Source organism: Telmatherina bonti (assembly GCF_933228915.1).
Source record: "Telmatherina bonti genome assembly, chromosome: 5".
Classification (NCBI taxonomy): domain Eukaryota; kingdom Metazoa; phylum Chordata; class Actinopteri; order Atheriniformes; family Telmatherinidae; genus Telmatherina; species Telmatherina bonti.
Window position 1 is genome coordinate 17,046,787 of NC_136623.1, and position 17,019 is coordinate 17,063,805.

A 17,019-nucleotide genomic window follows, 5' to 3' on the forward strand; every position below is an offset into this window, starting at 1 on the left:
CTTAGTTCTTAACCAAGGATCCTCCAGCTGTGAGCTGCCTTTTTTGAGCACAACATGATTTAAAGATTTAGTGACCAAAGAAACCACAGCAGGGACAAATCCTTGCTGAAAGCAATACTACATAAGGTTGTAAACATTTATGGAACCTCTTCCCTTACAGGATGCTGTCTGTTGCTACATCTCAACAAGCAATGCCTAATATTGCATTGACAGCATACGATGTGGTAATTCTCTTTCCCCAACTAATTTTGACTGATTGCCACTGCAGATGCTGATATTTGTTCTTCTGTCGTGCAGTTTAGACATTATTTATGCTCTTTCTTTAATGACCCAAAGTTACAGTCACTTTGAAAAGAAACAAATAAATAAATTCAAGCAAAACTGTAAACCTCATCCTGTACGATCTGCTCCTAGAAAAAAAAAATCCTAAAAATTAGGTTTAATCAAGCCAAATTTGACCTCATTGCGAAGTTATGGTTAGCATAGTTTTGCATAGTTTCACCCTTCATTATGAAACATTTAGCTGTTTCATATTGGCTCCTGCTGGACAGCAACTTATGCTGCATTGTAACCCAAGAAATAATTTTTACATAACATAGTCATTCTGCTCTACCATAATTACACAAAAAACAAAAATAATACTATTAAGTGTGCAGTGTATTGTTTGAGTGAGAGGAAGGAGGTGGTGTATTCAGACACACCTCAGAATGCTGCTTCCTTCCCCTTTGTTAACTTCCAGTATATGTGATCACTTTGTTTACCTACTACTTTATTAATCCCTGTCCAGGAAAACCACAGATCAATGATCCTGCCCCTGGAGTGGTGAAGAAGGAAGGAGACATGGTGACTCTCAACTGCTCGGCCTACGGTTTCCCCACCCCCCAGTTCACATGGAAACCCTCAGGAAAAGAGGTAAACCTGCAAATAAACCCAAGACATTCAGAGACAAACACTAATCTGATTTTTACCTCTTCATTTCTTTACAATCACATAGTAAGCTAAAGATGCCGTGACTTATGTTTTCAATTGGAAAGAAGTGACATTTAAGGCCTGAATCATTATAACGTCAGATTTTCGTGTTGGACTGCTTTGAAGCTTCAAAAGCTGTAGGAGAAAAACAGTGTGAGAAAATCTCCCCATATAGCCGCTTTAAAGTAACTTGTACCGGGAGTTCAGCTTCATAATTAAACCTTCAGATTAAATAAATGAGATAAAACTTTCATGGTCCTTTTGAAAAACTAGATGTCAGAGACAAATCATAGAGATCATGTTTGGAAGATCAGAGATACTTTAACTTGCACGACTGACCATTCGCAGAAGCTGATGCTTTGGCAATAAATGGAGGAAAATGGAGTTAATCTACCCTGCTTTGTCCAAAATGTTATGCTGAGGACTGTTAAGAAAAATATAAACAGATGCAAAATGGTTATAACCAAAAAAAGTTCCTCAATTAAAACATATGTTTGACAACCTGTATTGATACAATTCGCTCTTTCTTCATCACATGATCTTTCCAGTCCATTTCAGTGGAGGATAACATGGTGGTGAGCTCTGTGACTCTGCAAGCCACGGCTGATGTCATGAAGAATGGAGTAATCTGTGAAGTGTCCAACAGCTATGGAAAAGAACAGAAGAACTTTCCAATATCTCTTGCACGTGGTAAGTATGAAATAAATTAGCAAAAAGGCTACTTTGCCATCCCTCCTCCTATACCTCCAGGTTTTTTTTTTTAGATGTATTGGGACTAGATGAAACAAATTTCTTTTGCACAGTTTTTTTTTTTTTTCAAATAAATGAGACTGTAGAGTTAAAACATTTTTTTTGGTATTGGCACCACACTAGTTGGTTTATACTATTAAATTAGCTAGCAGATAAATGTGCACCTAGTTGCATGAATGTGTGGAAAAACAAACTGCATTCAAAAGAATGGCAACCCATTTATTCATGTGAATGCTGCACAAAAGCACATACACTGAAGTCATTTTTGCCATTTCTTTTGTCTAAAGATGATGCACATAAGGCTCCTGGTCATGTCTGAGAGCAGCTCTGTCTGAGAGCAGCTCAGGCTGTCATCATGTTGCTAGCATCACTCATGAATGCATTAACGTTAACTTGCCAGGTTTGAATTGACTAAACTGGTTAAAATCAGATGCTGAAGCAATGCAAGGGTTAACGTGCCACATTTCTTCCAGTGATTGGGCCTCTTATTTGTGCTTTTTCTGTCATTTGTGTTGAATGTACACAGAAGACTTGACGCATGCAGCCACTCTGTCTGATTTGTGCATCTAGTTAGCTCACCAGACTCATTAACAGCCTGTCACTTCATGTCCCAGTTTGCCTTTTGCAGCACTCTAACCTCGGACTTTTCCTCTGCTTTTCTCCTCTCTTGCAGCAATTGAGAACTCATCTGAAGGTAGAGCCTTCCCCTTCCTCCTCCTCTTCTCATCCCTTCTCCTCTCAGGACTCTTTGTTGTACAGATCCTATAATTTAGAAACCCTCCCTCCATCCATCTCCTCTTGCCCCAGCCCTTCCATCTATCTCTCACATACACACACACGCACACACACACACACACACACACACACACACACACACACACACACACACGCACACACACCTTCCTCTGCTGTACTGTCATCTTGTATATTTGCCCTCTTGCTACCGAACACTGTGGATATTGTATATTGTCCTTCTTCTCTTGTCACCTTTGTATGATGTCTGTCCTATATTTTGTGGATGCTACTACAAGTTTTTGTGGCCCTTTGGGGACAATAAAGGATTCTATTCTATTCTATTTCTGCCATTCTTCTCTTTGTTTCTTTACTGTGTCTTCTTGGTCATTTCTTTCTTTCCAACAGCTTTCTTGTTTCTCACTTTTTTTCCCCTTTTACTGTTTCCACTTGCTGGGTGTTGTAGATAGTGTGACTCCGGCTTTTTTCTGTGTGTATGCTCTCAGTGCTGCATGTTTTCACTGCTGCTTTGCTATGCTATGGGACTGAGAAACTTTCTTTCTTTCAAAGTGCTGCTCTCTGGAAACCCTGTACTAAAGTCAGGTCTGTATGGCTAACCCTATTGACATGTGTATAGTGTTTGTCTCCAACTGTAAGTTACTGTGTGTGTATTTATGTCCGTGTACACACACAGGTCAATGTATTTGTGTTCACAAAGTTTAGTAATGTTTTGTGTATCTGTAGCCTACTTGTATTACTGTGGTTGAGAGGACAAAGACAATTTTGTAATTACGCCGTCACAACTGAAAAGATTAATGCTGCCAATGAGGAACTTGTGTGCCAATGAGGAACCCCAATAACTAGCAACAAATGACATAAAAATTATATTACATGCTGTTGCGGCTGACTGTCCAACGCCATTATCTACTTAGCCGCTGCAGGCTAAACACGGGAGATATTGATGACGCGCACCAAGATGTATGTTCTCCTTATTGCGTTTGTTTATTTTTATAGTTACTTTAAATAAATTACAAAGAACAAACAATACGCAGAGCAAAAACATCTAACTGTGGTCAACAAAAAGTTTACTCCCGAGCTCACCCCACTTCTGCATCCTTACAGCCAAAACGATGCGCTCAGGTCAGTGCAACTATTTGTAATGTGTGCGTTCACACCCAAAGTGACACACCCTCCACCCAAGTGCCAATCAAGCCTGCACACATCAGCATATTCGCAGACATTCATGTCTTATAATATGGCTCCTACACATGCGGTACAATACCATGTAATGCGATACCATGCGATGCGATGCGATACCATGTAATGCAATGCGATGCGATACCATGTAATGCGATACAACGCGATGCGATACCATGTAATGCAATGCGATGCGATACCATGTAATGCGATACCATGCGATGCGATGCGATACCATGTAATGCGATGCGATGCGATACCATGTAATGCGATACCATGCGATGAAGTGCCATGCAATATGATACGATGTGATGTGATACATTACAACACAATATGATGCAATGCAGTGCAAAATGATACAACAGAACATGTACAAAGCAATACAATGTGATATGATCCCATGCAATACAATACAAGATAATATGATATAACTGTTTATAATGTACATTTATTATCCTGTTAAGGAAATTTGAGCTGAAAGGACATTAAATTCAAGTGGTCAAAGAATAATTTGCTGTAAAGAATTGAATTAATTCAAATAAAATGATTTCCATTTAAATAAAAACAATTAAGTAGTTACCAAATTAATCACGAGTGTATTTTCGGACTTATTGTAAAATGATCTATCCAGTAATTGTTAGTTTTATTGCTCAGAAATCTCATAAAAGATCAAAATAATACTGCAAAATATAAGTTCCCTGGATTTGCACAATAAAATTGAAGCAATTAAATGGTTTTGGGGAAAGAAAATGTGGAATTTGTCTATAAATCTCATTTGATGGCTGTTCAACACAGGCATCTGTTTTATCTCTAACCCAATTTCCTGGAGCTTGTGTTCCTTTTGCCAGACCACTTATTGTAAATACAATGTTTTTCTTCTTTACTTCTCTGCTTACATCAAGGTTAAAATAAAAAGTAATAAGCTTGATACGGAGGTTAAATGCAAAGGGTTTTCTGTGATTCATATTGAATAAAAGACCGATATTTAGCCATAACGGGTGATAAATTAATATTAATTCAGCATTCATCGGAACAGTCAGTACTGAGATAATGCAGAAGGACTGTTGGCATTTAACTGGTTAAATATAATCACAATCAACACTTTTTATCTAATTGTATACGGTATGACACCTTTTGTCATCACATTTGCTGTATTTTGATTATTCCTGCAATCAAAAACATAAAGCTATGATTGCAATCCAAGCTGAAAATGTCCTGAAGTGCAGCTCATTTCCTAAAGATATGATAGAAATGGAGAAAATTTTAAACTCTCGATGGGCAACCTAAATTCCGTTTAAAGAGAAAAATGTAGCATATTTTAAATAACTGTTTTTATGTGACTTAATGAAAAGGAACAGGTCCAAATAATAACAACAAGAAAGGATTCCTTCCTCTACCAAAACACCTGAGGGCTTAATGAGAGTTTCATACCACAGCCGGTTGTTTGAGAAGGTTAACTAAGCTCACTTTAACCTCATGCTGAGGTCAGTTTAACCTCTAAGAGAATCAGAAGTGTTGCTGCATATGTTTTCCTGGAGTCTTGTTATTATTGTGAGGTTGCCAGGCAACAACAGGAGATGCCAAAAAGTCAGAGCTCCCAGCTAAGACGCAGTCCATCACTCAGGCCTCCATCAAACCAGAGAAAAACAGGAAGAAAACACGTTAAATAATTCAGTGAGAAGATTTATATTGCTTAGCAGTTTAATGTTATGTAATGCAGTGTTTATCGCTCGTGTCCTCACAATTACAGTAATACAAGTGCATGGGTGAGTAGGTTCAGTGTTGTTTCCTGGCTCTGGTCAGCTGTCTAGCGTTACATGTGAGGATACCGGCCCAGTTATTGGGTCCCATCACATTTTGGTCATTGCATTCAGAAATTAGACTAACCCCACATCCCAATCCCCATCCCTTATCCTCTCCACCCACCCACCCACCCACCCATCCATTAACTCTTTTCATCCATCTCCATCCTACCCTTTCAACCCACCTCATATTAAATCATTTGTCTAACTCCTCCCTTTTTCCACCCCACAAATCAAACACCCCCTGATGGTGCCTCCCTCCCCTTGAAAATCAAAAACTCCCTGTTCCATCTCCCCTGCCTCCTCCACTGTGATTGAACCTCCACACCTCCCTCCTCACCACCTTCAACTCCCTCATTCCCCACTTACCCACCAAATTCCCTCCATCCCATCATTCGCCCCCCCTCCTCCCTTCCCTCCATGTGTCCCTCCATTGGGGTCCCGTAGCTGACAAGCAGCAGGGAGGCTCCAGTGGGGTGGTAGTGGCCGTGGTGGTGTGTGTCCTGCTGCTCCTGCTGCTGGTGGCCATCATCTACTTCCTGAGCAAGAAGAGCAGTCTTCCCTGCAGCAAGAAGGACAAGAAGGAAGTGTGAGTAGAAGGGAAAAGTGGAGACTGATGGCATAAATAAGAATATTTACATCGTTTGGTAACATCAGAAGAGGGATTTATAAAGAGATTTCGCATTCAAATTGCCCCACACAAACCTGCTGTACAGGCGATGACTTTCTTTGGATTTCTCTCCTGTTTTGTTCTGTTGCTGTCCAGATCCACCACGGATCGAAGTGGCAACATCGTGGTGGAGATGAAGACTGACAAGCCCAACGAAGAGGCTGGTCTCCTTAAAAAAGTGCCCACAGAACAGGTTAGGTCTGTGGGATCTGGGTGGGATGGGGATGACCAAGGGTCACTGACTCAGATGAAGTTAATCAGTAAATTACAGCTCAACACTGTTGGTTAAACTAAAGTTAACTTCTTTATTCCAGGAGTGTATGAGGCCTTAGTGTCTTCAGCGTTCATAAATGTGTCTTGTAATGCCAGTCTGGCTTTCTTGTGCAAGACATTTTATAGTTTAAAACAAACATGGACGACTCTGTCACCAGAAATCTCGTCAGACGTCTCAGCCTCTCTGAGAGTTGGAGTCCAAAAAGCAATCTGTAAAAAGTGCTCTCTGCAGCGGAAACCATGACGCTTGACAGCTGAAAGAGGCTGAAAATGTCGCCACAAGTTTAAAACATTCCTTGAGCAGTTTTTTCATTGAGACATATTCGAGTTGACTTTAAAAGCCAGTTTTAGTGAGTCTTTCTGGGAACTTCTGACAAAAACTGAATGACATTTCAGAAAATTTAAGGAGATTTAAGACACACTTTGCTTGTTTGTTTGTTTTTTTTACATGAATATCTGGCCCTTTTTTTCTGTCACATTAAATGACGTTAAAAGCTTCAGCCTAAAAAGTGTCTTCTATATAACTGCAGCCAGACGGGGGGAAATATCAAATCAAATCAAAGATACTTTATCATCCCCGAGGGGAAATTCAAATCAAATATATTTGATTTGAAAGCAAATGATGAGGTCTCCATTTGAGGAAACATTTATTTTGTTTATTGCCTTGCTATATGATGCTTTGTAACAATTTTATATATGATTTACAGCTAAAAAATAAATAAATAAATAAACAGCAGAGTACAATAATTTACATCTCATCCAAATTTGTGTTCAACTTGAAAATGTGAAATTGCATCATTTTCATTTTTAAAAAAAAAAAATGGTTCCATTTATGGTACCAGCACCATTTAGGTGGATCTGTTTACTGTTTCAGTGTTTTTGCACTAAGAATACCTCTGTTGCTTTGAAAGCAAAATTTCTTCCCATTTTCACTTGGATTCATTCGTTCAGCATTCCAGCTGCTCCGTCCTGTAGTCTAAGGTCTAATATCACCACCCAGACACGTGAAATCCCATCATCTGAAACCCACCGTTCTCTGTAAGAAAACTGGTTTAGTTTTATCAGGAATACAAATTTTCCGATCAGCGTCACAGTCTGCACTCATCAGATCAAAGCGTTGTTACATCAGTAGAAATAACCGGAAAAGACCCCAGCCCTCATCTCACACTTTGTCTTCTTCCTATGGTGTACAGAGACCACAGGTATCCGGATACTCACGTCTTCATGCATTAATACGTCAGCGCCACCTTTTCATGTTAAAATATTCTGGGGGTTTGATGCTGTAAATGTGACCAGTTTGGAATGCAGTTAAACACATATCCTGCTGTTATTTGTGCAGAATCTAGCATAACATTGTCTTGCTCAAATAAGCCAGATATTCTCTGAAAAGACTGAATATATTAAACAATATTCACTTTTAACATTAAATACCTGTATTACTACATTAGACAAAGTGGTGGGAAATGTTATATGTGTGTGTGTGGGAACATGAATATATATGAAAATACAGAGAAAATATATTTTGACATTAATGACAATGTGGTTTATTTTGAGGTTTATTAGATAAATCAATATACTGTTTTTGAGACAATGTTTGTTATTTCTTGTTTTCCATTGCACATACTGTATTAATCTGTATTTTTCTGTCTTTTTCTCAGTGATGAAACCAGACGATGGAAGTAGCGGAGAGGGATGAAGGGAAGAGGAGCGGTTTTTAAAGCAACAGGGCTGGGGTTTTTGTTGTTGTTTTTTTTTTTTTTTTTTTTAGTGGATTAAACTGAGGGGACAACATGAAGGGATGCAGGGAGATGGATTAATGTTGGTGGCTTTAAGGTACACATCATGCTTGTTTTATGATCTGGATCAGTCCAGCTGGATGGAGACATTTTCTTTTTTGATAAACGGAGATTTTAAAGAACTCCATCCATCTCCGACTATTACAGGTCTTAAAATGACAGGTGCAAAAACAAAAGGCAGCATTACTGGAAGACATGAACGCAGCTTATTTTTTAAAAAAGAATCAAATCTTTGGTAGACTCCTCTGCAGAACAGAGCCATACAATGAAACCTGACAAAAACGTCAAAAGCAAGGTTGAGTCTTTCAGTCGACTCCAAGTGCAACAAAAAGTGTTGTTTTTGCCTTCCTTTCTTTGTTTGTTTTTTATATCTATTGGTGCATCTGCATTTATGTATTCCATTGAACCTCTTGTCTGTTTTGGAGTCTGCACTTAAATCCTTTCTTTTCTTCTGGAAATATCATCAGGCTGCTTTGACTGATTGATTCGCTTTAGCAGCACACCATTCAGTTCAGCTGTAAAGTGTTTGTTTGGGTCTCAAATGTTCTTTTGGCTTAAAAGTGACTTCTTTTTATTTTTGCTACTTGTAAGTTTTTTTTCCCCATATATATATATATATATATATATATATATATATATATATATATATATATATATATATATATATATATATATATATATATATATTGTGTTTTTCAAATATCCCAAAGTAGCTTTCAGTAGGAACAATCAAGGTATTCAGTCTTTTCTCTAAAATTGCTTGCTTTTTCTTCTCATATTCATTTGAAAAGCCACCAAACACACAAGAGTTTATGGTTGTACCAATTTATTGTAGCCATTTCCAGCACACATGTACATTATGTCGCTTTGCTTGTTCGTCTTTGGGCTTCTATTTTCTCTGTAAATTCACTGGTTTTCTTGTCGATCAAGCAGGAGGAGCTGTGCGTAAAGCTGTGATCTGTGGCTGTGATCACTCACCCGTTGGCTGTCATGGCTACTGTTTCTGATAGAGTCTTGATGCTGCTTTTTCAGATCTTCACTACGGGACGAAACCTGGAGTGGGACTGAAAAGGGAGAAACCACTCTCACAAGACCCATTACCACCAGCTTTCACCGGAAAATTGGTGGTGTTTGGCGAAAGAGCCGACAATCTCAAACTGTAGCCTGCTGTGATGTTGTTTTCCCATTACAACAAATTGGGTCTCTCAGCGGCCGCAGTGCAGTCGTCACAGATCCACCTGTTAGGAGTAATCTCTGGCACAGGTTTGCTCTGCTTTGGAACAAGCTGGGAAGAGGGGGTTTGGGGAGGGATCAGGGAGGGGTTTGGCCCAAGTTTGTAGGTTTTCTTTTTTCTTTTCTTTGTTTTTAATCAAATGAGATTTTTTTTCAGTGTCACAGCAGCAACATTTCTGTGTTTAGGAGCACAATCCTGGCATTTTTTTCTTCTCCTTGACACTTTCCATACACCAAATAAAAGTCTGTCAGCAGGCCAACGTGCCATTTTTACTTTGTTGTACACTGGAAACAATGGCCTTGATGTTTGAAGGTCCAGTAAAACCACTATCTGTGCTCACAAGACTTCTTTTTTCAGTAATTTTGGATCTTGCCATAAATGTGCAGAAAGTTAGTGTGTTGTGATGAGAGGTGACGATGGATAAGTGAACTTGGAGAACTGCTCTTTACATGTTTTATATAATAATGTTGTGGTATAAAAGTTGTTTTTTTTTAGCAATGGGAATCTTCATTTCGGAACTACTGAGTTTTTTTTTTCCCCACGCTTTTCCACTTGCTGAGAAAAGAGAGATTTTTTTATTTTTTATTACTTTAGATTTTGATTTTTTTGTAATGAGATATTCTCAGTGCTTTACTTCTCTCTTTTTAATGAATACTGTATATTTTGTGGTATACTGTTTGTGACCTCTGTGGTGTGTTGATGTATCTTTTTCTTTTGTTTCAGCTGTGTAGAAATTTCTAATGAAAAGAGAAACTCAAGAAAACCAATCACAACCCATCACTCTCCGTGTTTTTATTTCTGTCTCTGCAGCATATTTTTTTGCCAGAAAGGCCGTGCATTTTATTCATATCCATTGCTGTTAAATCTTTTTCTTTTGAATGATCATCACAACTTGACAGTTTGCTTTGTATTTTGCTGAAATCCACACAATCAATCATCGTTTCCTAAATCTTCACATGCCGGAAACCAAATCACTCCTGAAGTGTTTCTTTCTGACACTTCCTAGAAGATGATATCTAAATTGATTCCCATCATGCACCCAGTTTTAATATCTTTGATTTAACCATATTATGTAAATATTTCCCCTCACATTGATTGATCCCATGATTTGTTCTGACAGGACAGACACAAGAAGGAAGCCCGTGTTTTGCATCAGTGACGTCTTTATGGATTTTCTCACTGCTGACTTCATGATGCAGGGCTCTGTCATTTTGCCTTTATGTGCGAAAATTAGTTCCATCAATCATCAGCAAATTGCTTTGCAGCTTTGTGCGTACATCAGTAACAGTTTGTCACGATTATTTTTATGAAAGGCAACAATAATCATAAAAAATGTTTTTGTCCAAACCAACCATTAATCAAAAGACATGATTTTTTAAAAAAAAAAATGTAAAACCTCCAAATTGAGTGGTCATGCTCCACTTCCAATGTTACATAAAAGCATGCACTAACCTTGTGCCACTATGCTGGCAGGTCTGTGCAGCATTATGTGTGGTTATAGGCCTCCCAGAGTCATTGAGAGACACACACCCACTAGGCTGCTGGCTTTCCATTAGGAAATTAAACATCTCCCATCAATGTGACTCACTAAAATCGATCTGCAAAGGCAAAGTGGTAAAAAACGGAAGCAGGCAGCACAGGAGTGTGTCTGGACACAGAGCTTGTGCTCATAATGTAAATGACAGCATGAGCTTACATGTCAGCATCTTTGGGGCTTCACGCTGGAATGTTAAGACATGCAAAAATTTGGAGTCTCAGATGAGAGGAAACATCTTCCGAATGTGCAAGGGATCATTTTTAAAGAATTTAGATTTTCATTTAAATATTGAAGGGTTGCGTTTTATCTGCTTTGAACATTTACAAAACCTCGACTGCAGGGAAACCTTTTGCAACGTGGGAAATATATATGAATAAATGTATGAAATGCAAACATAAACGGAGAAAACTCCCAACTTTAAGTGTGTGATATGCATCAAGAGTATAAGGGTTAGTGTGTGTTTGGGTCTGTGAGTGAGAGAGAGAGATCCTCTCATGCTTTGTTTTCCAAAGCATGAGAGGATCAGTGCTTTTCAGTCTTCCTAACAATGAGAGGGATTACTGTCATTCGTCCCAAAGTCCTTTCCTCCTTCCCTCCTCTTTTCCTCTCCCCACCGGGAGTCTTCCGGCTCCCTTCACTGGGTTTAGTTACAGTAGCTTTAAACTGATTTAGCCATTTTGTGTCAGCCTATTGAGGAATGACAGCCACTCTGTTCCTGTTGCCTCCTGCATCAGATGCTTACTTGCTCACACTTGGCCTGGCTTCAGCTCACTATACACACACACACACACACACACACACACACACACACTGTTATTTATACTCAGTGCTGTGGGGATGGATCCAGGTTGGACAAGGATTTGCTGACAATATGTGTTCCATCATCATGCATAATGAAAGCTCATATGGCCCAAGAGCACTGAGGCAAGGAGAGCAGCATATATGCAGGGATTAATGGAGCAGCTGGTTAAATCAGAGGAAAAATATAACTGATGCAGAGACAGTAAAAATGAAGAAATGTGAGGAGGGGAGGAAATTTATGGTGGTGGAAAAAGGGAGGAGATCTGTCAGGATGGGAGGAAATGAAAGTAGTGATTGGTGATGAAGGGAAAAAACAGGATTCTTTGTTAAGATGACATTAATCTACATAACACAATTGCAGACTGTGGGGAATTTGGGGGGGGGGTGTAGAAGTTCAACAGAGATAAAAGTATGAAAGAACGTGTGATAAATGTGTTTATCTGGTTCACTCCTCAGCTTTAATATCCTGTGTGGTCTGACTGTGTTTACTGTCTGGATCTGACACAACAGAGAACTAGCACTTGTGTGTCCAAACGTGTGTGTGCGTGTACCTGTGTGAGCCTGCATTTAGTTGCTGTATTTCTGTTATCTGTCTCAGCAAGGCAGAATTGTTTCATTGATTGTATCAGCGAGCTTGCTATTAAGACTAGAAGCGGCTGATCTCCCACAATCCAAGCATCGGCGAGTGTGTGTCAGTCGCGAGAGCGAGGACACCTGTGGGATATTTGCTTATTAAGACACAGCTGGGTGTGTTTTCATTTTAATTGTTTATTTTGTGCTGTGTCTGAGGGAATGAGAGGCAAGTGTGACTAAGTAGGTGGTAATTTTCCAGCAGAGTTTAGATGATTATAAACAATAAATATGTAAAACCGATGTGTTTAAGCAGAAGCCTAATGGGAGATTAGGAAGTGTGTTTATGTATGATGCTCCCAGTTCCTGTTACTGGAAAGTAGTGCTGTGAAAGTTTTTTTTTTGCAGGGGTTAAAGGTGATGAATTTTTCCCAGGCTGAAGACAACTTCAAGATTTAGTTGATATATTTAAAACACAAGGTCAGTACTATATTTAACCAGAACCATTTACAAATTGTCTGAAGTAAACATGAAAAAAGCCTTATTTGGCAGGCAGCATCAACTCCAAATCAGGAAGCAAACCACAGATAAAAACATCAGGCATATGAGAAACCCAGAGTAGATCTGAAATGGAGAGATAATGGAATAAATCACATTTTTTCATTTGGATTCAAAAAGAAATCATTTCTGTGATCTTTATCTTTCCATATGGTTAAAATCTGGTCATGTTGAAGGATCGGCTTATCTCCCTCTGGTGTCAAATATAGAATATATCTCTTCAGCATCTTAACAAAGAGAAGTGTAATGTAGGCTGTGGACCTGCGTGGATGTGATGTGTAATACTCTGAGCGCCCAAACGTGAATTCAGAAAACTTAGATCAGTCTTGCAAAGAACTTAAATCTGTTCCTTTTATTTTTTTATTTTTTTTTTTTTTATCTCCGCCCTGAATCAGATTTTTGTGAAGTACATGCTTGCCAGTTATCTTTTGTTTTTCATTCCTAAAACAATCCTGAAATGTTTCAGAGCAATTTGAGGTACACTGAAAAGTATCTTGTGGGATTTTTTCACCACATCACTCCTGCAGCAGATAATTCCATGGGCTGGTTCAGCATGACATGGAGCAAGTTGGGACACAATGCAGAAGTATGCCTTGTGTTGCAGAATATTTAATCAGCATAAACATAGCATAAAGCTGATTGGTTGTGAAACTGTTGAACTTTGAGTTGGTTTAGATTGTTTTAAAAGACTGCATCCCCATGACCTTGTTCTATAGCTTTTAGCTCAGTTCCACCATCAGTTTTTCCACTATAAGTGTGCTGATCACTGTGTAATCCAAGTAGCAATTAACCGCTAACAAGAATCCACCTAAAAGTGCAAATAACATTTTGATCTCCTAGTTGAGGTTTTGACTTTGTTGCAATATTTTAGCAAAGGTAAGATGATGTAAATTTATACCAGACTTAGGACCTGATTACATTACTGCTTTGGACAGTGAGGATTCATTCATTCATTTTCCATTCCAACTCCATCCTACTCAGGATCACAGAAGGGTTGGAGCTTATCCCTACTACCACCTACAGAGAGGCAGTGGGGGACCGATACAAACATGGCAGACAACTCTGTACACTCACTTTCACCTTGCCGTCCATTTAGAATTCCCAGAAGATGCATCTTTGTGTACTTTGGGAAGAAGCCAGAGTATCCTGGGAGAGTCCACACTGGTTTCTCACAGAAAGGTCCCAGTTCAGATCCCAACAGGAAGCTCTCTTGCTGTGAGACAGCCCACAATGAAGACTGGATCCATAAAACTATTATCAAATATGCTGCAATTCATGTCAATGATGTAGATGATTGAGGAGTCCAGTCTTTATGGAAACTTTATGTACATCCAAATCCTTAAAAGGATATGATTATGTTGTGCGTATAGTTAGAAGAGATCTAATATTACAGTTAGTAGGTTGGCAGTGAGACTTTGCTGCATCAGGGTCAGGACATATATCTCTTCCATACTTTTGCTGGTTGATACATTCAAATATTCATCTGTGCTTAGGAGCTCAGCTCTGCCAAATAAATGAATGTGAGAACTGCTTGCTGACCCTCTAATCCACAGCTGTCAAACTCCAGTCCTCAAGGGCCGGTTTCCTGCAGGTTTTTGTTGTCTCCATCTTCCAACACACCTGACCAACACTCATAAATAGGTTGACGAGAAGCTGCTGGATCCATTTGATTTGAATCAGCTGTGTTGGTGGAGAGAAACAACAAAAACCTGCAGGACACCGGCCCTCGAGGACTGGAGTTTGACACCTCTGCTCTAATCTATAGTGATGTTAGAAATCTGCATCTACGTTCTTAACTTACCCCAATAGAGCCAGTGTTGATGTCTCAAACCTTGTCCAAACCTATGGTCCAAACACTTAGCTGCCACAAATAATACTCATCGGAGAAGTTTTTAAGAAGCTCTCAAAGTATTTTTGTACTTTCATGCTTCCCAGCTTGCAATGGTCCAAAAAGGGGTATTCGCAATCCAGCAGGTTTCCTATGTATTTCTGCTTAAACACACCTGAATCAAATTAAATGGATCTAACAGCCTATCAGGTTTTGTACGAAGACTCATTCATTTGAGTCAGCTGTGTTGGAGCAGGGATACCTGGAAAACCTGCTGGATTGTGGACCTCATAGGACCGAGTTGGTTTAAAGAAACTGCAGTCTGCATTGGCACTTGGTGGTTCTTCAGTAAAATTCTCAAGAGACAGTCATATTAATAAAAGTCATCTGAAGAAAAGCAGTTCCTGCCAGATGACAAAATGTTCAACATCAGGAGTTTGGAAATGAATATCAAAATAAACATGATGCAATTTAGAAGCAAGTTCTGTGAACTAAATTAGTTTAATAGAACTTAGAAAATCTTGTCCAAAACAAAGATGGCCCCTACAGCACAATAGTGCTCCTAAACATCCCCAAAAATCCATCTGGAGTTTCCTAAGTTATGCAGGGGGAAGGTTTTACTGCTGCTAACTTCCCAGAAGCAATGAATCTCACAGAAGTGGAGGAATAAGCAGAGATTGCAGTCAGATACTGTGTAACTAGCAGTATCCATGTAACTGCCTCAGCTTTGATGAAAAGAAAGAAAAGTTATTGTCAATTTCAAATTATTGTTTCTCAAAATTGAAGTAATCTCTAACTCAGCTGCTCAGAGTGGGGATTTTTCTTCGAGGTGCACAAACTTATGCATATACGTGGAAAAACATGGATCCATGATCTAATTATTAGATGAGCTATCCCCCAAAGAAAATAAGAATCAGTATCTAAATCAGTTCAGCCGCGGAGTGAATCTGGTGATAAGCTGCAGCAAGGTTTATTTGCCAGCAAGCCGGCATAACACATATTACACACAGAGTTGGATTTAAAGCACTGCCCAAAGCAAAAAGAATCCCCTGAGGCCCAACGAAGAGAAAGCGAGAGCTGGGATCAGAGAAAAAAGTTGCACTTAAAAGAGGAGGAAAGAGGGCCAATGGCCCGAAGGAATGAAGAGCAGCTGTTGAGAGTCGCTCCTCTGAGAACTTCTATACATGCTACAGCCTCCTCCCACTGGCTAACATTACAGCGCAGCAGCTGTCTGTATAACACACACTTGCAGTTGCACACTTGTGTCTTTGGTGATCGTCTACACTTAAAACTGTTGTCCACTCATCATCCACTGTAACGCACACCACTCGAGTTTTGAGTATTTTTCATTTGTGCGTGTTAGATCAAGATTTGTGAAATAGTGCATTTATTATATTATGGCATAATTAAACATTCTTTTGTTGCCAAACTCTCTTTACACATCTACAACTTAAAGCATATATGCATGCCTCAGGTCAGTCACACACACACACACACAGGCAGGTGGTAGGAAAAACATTTTCTGCATTCATATCATGCCACAGAATGCCTCCTACGCTCCTCTACGTCCCTTCATTTGCCGTGCGTTCCCTTGTGTGTTGTAACTGTAATAGCAGCGACACTGAGAGCGACGTAGGACATCCCAAGAGTGCACCTGATAATTACTCTCATATGCTCCACTAACTTACTAATGGAGTTCTGCCATTGTGTCCCACCATGTCCTCGTTTTCGTTCGCTCAAATCTTCACTCTCGTCTCTCCTACTGGAGGAATAATAATAAATCTCAAGTGTGTTTAACTTGTTTTGTGTAACAAGGTTGAGCGCATGTGATGAAACCTTTTTTTTTTTTCTTTCAATTTCCCCTTTGTGCCTCCGCTTCTATACCCATATCATTCAGCCTTATTGTCAAAATGTATATATATATCATGATAATTATTGCAGAGCCAGAAGGGTCTTCTCAAGCTGCTCTGTACTAGAAATAGGACTAGTTTTCAGTGGCTTGCAGCATCAGTGCCATGTGCAGTTTGTGTAAACTTTCTCCTGCATCCACTCTTTAAGCATAAGTAAGAAGCTCTGGTATTTCTCTCAGCTGGAACTTTATCAGCTTATCAGGCCTGTCCACTTCATTTGATGCTGGATCAGAGGACGTAGCTCTGCATAATCTCTCTCCCACACACACACACACACACACATACACACACACACTGGATGAAAAAGTAAGAAAATGCTTGTGCAAGACAGAGTGAGTGTTTTAGTGGGAGATGTTGTGCAGATCCTCTGCTACTATAAGTGTGTGTGTGTG

At 39.4% G+C, this 17,019-nt stretch overlaps 1 protein-coding gene across 1 annotated transcript in view; it reads left to right on the forward strand.

Moving 5' to 3' along the window:
* The window catches only part of bcam (basal cell adhesion molecule (Lutheran blood group)), a 51,195-nt gene extending 43,068 nt beyond the window's left edge, over positions 1 to 8,127 (forward strand). The window contains exons 11-16 of the mRNA XM_079241037.1: positions 788 to 912; positions 1,518 to 1,659; positions 2,393 to 2,413; positions 5,763 to 6,039; positions 6,217 to 6,313; positions 8,052 to 8,127. Of these exons, the coding sequence (XP_079097163.1) occupies positions 788 to 912; positions 1,518 to 1,659; positions 2,393 to 2,413; positions 5,763 to 6,039; positions 6,217 to 6,313; positions 8,052 to 8,054 (665 nt within the window). The 3' untranslated portion in view covers positions 8,055 to 8,127. The remainder of the gene's footprint in view (positions 1 to 787; positions 913 to 1,517; positions 1,660 to 2,392; positions 2,414 to 5,762; positions 6,040 to 6,216; positions 6,314 to 8,051) is intronic.
* Positions 8,128 to 17,019: the final 8,892 nt, after the last annotated feature.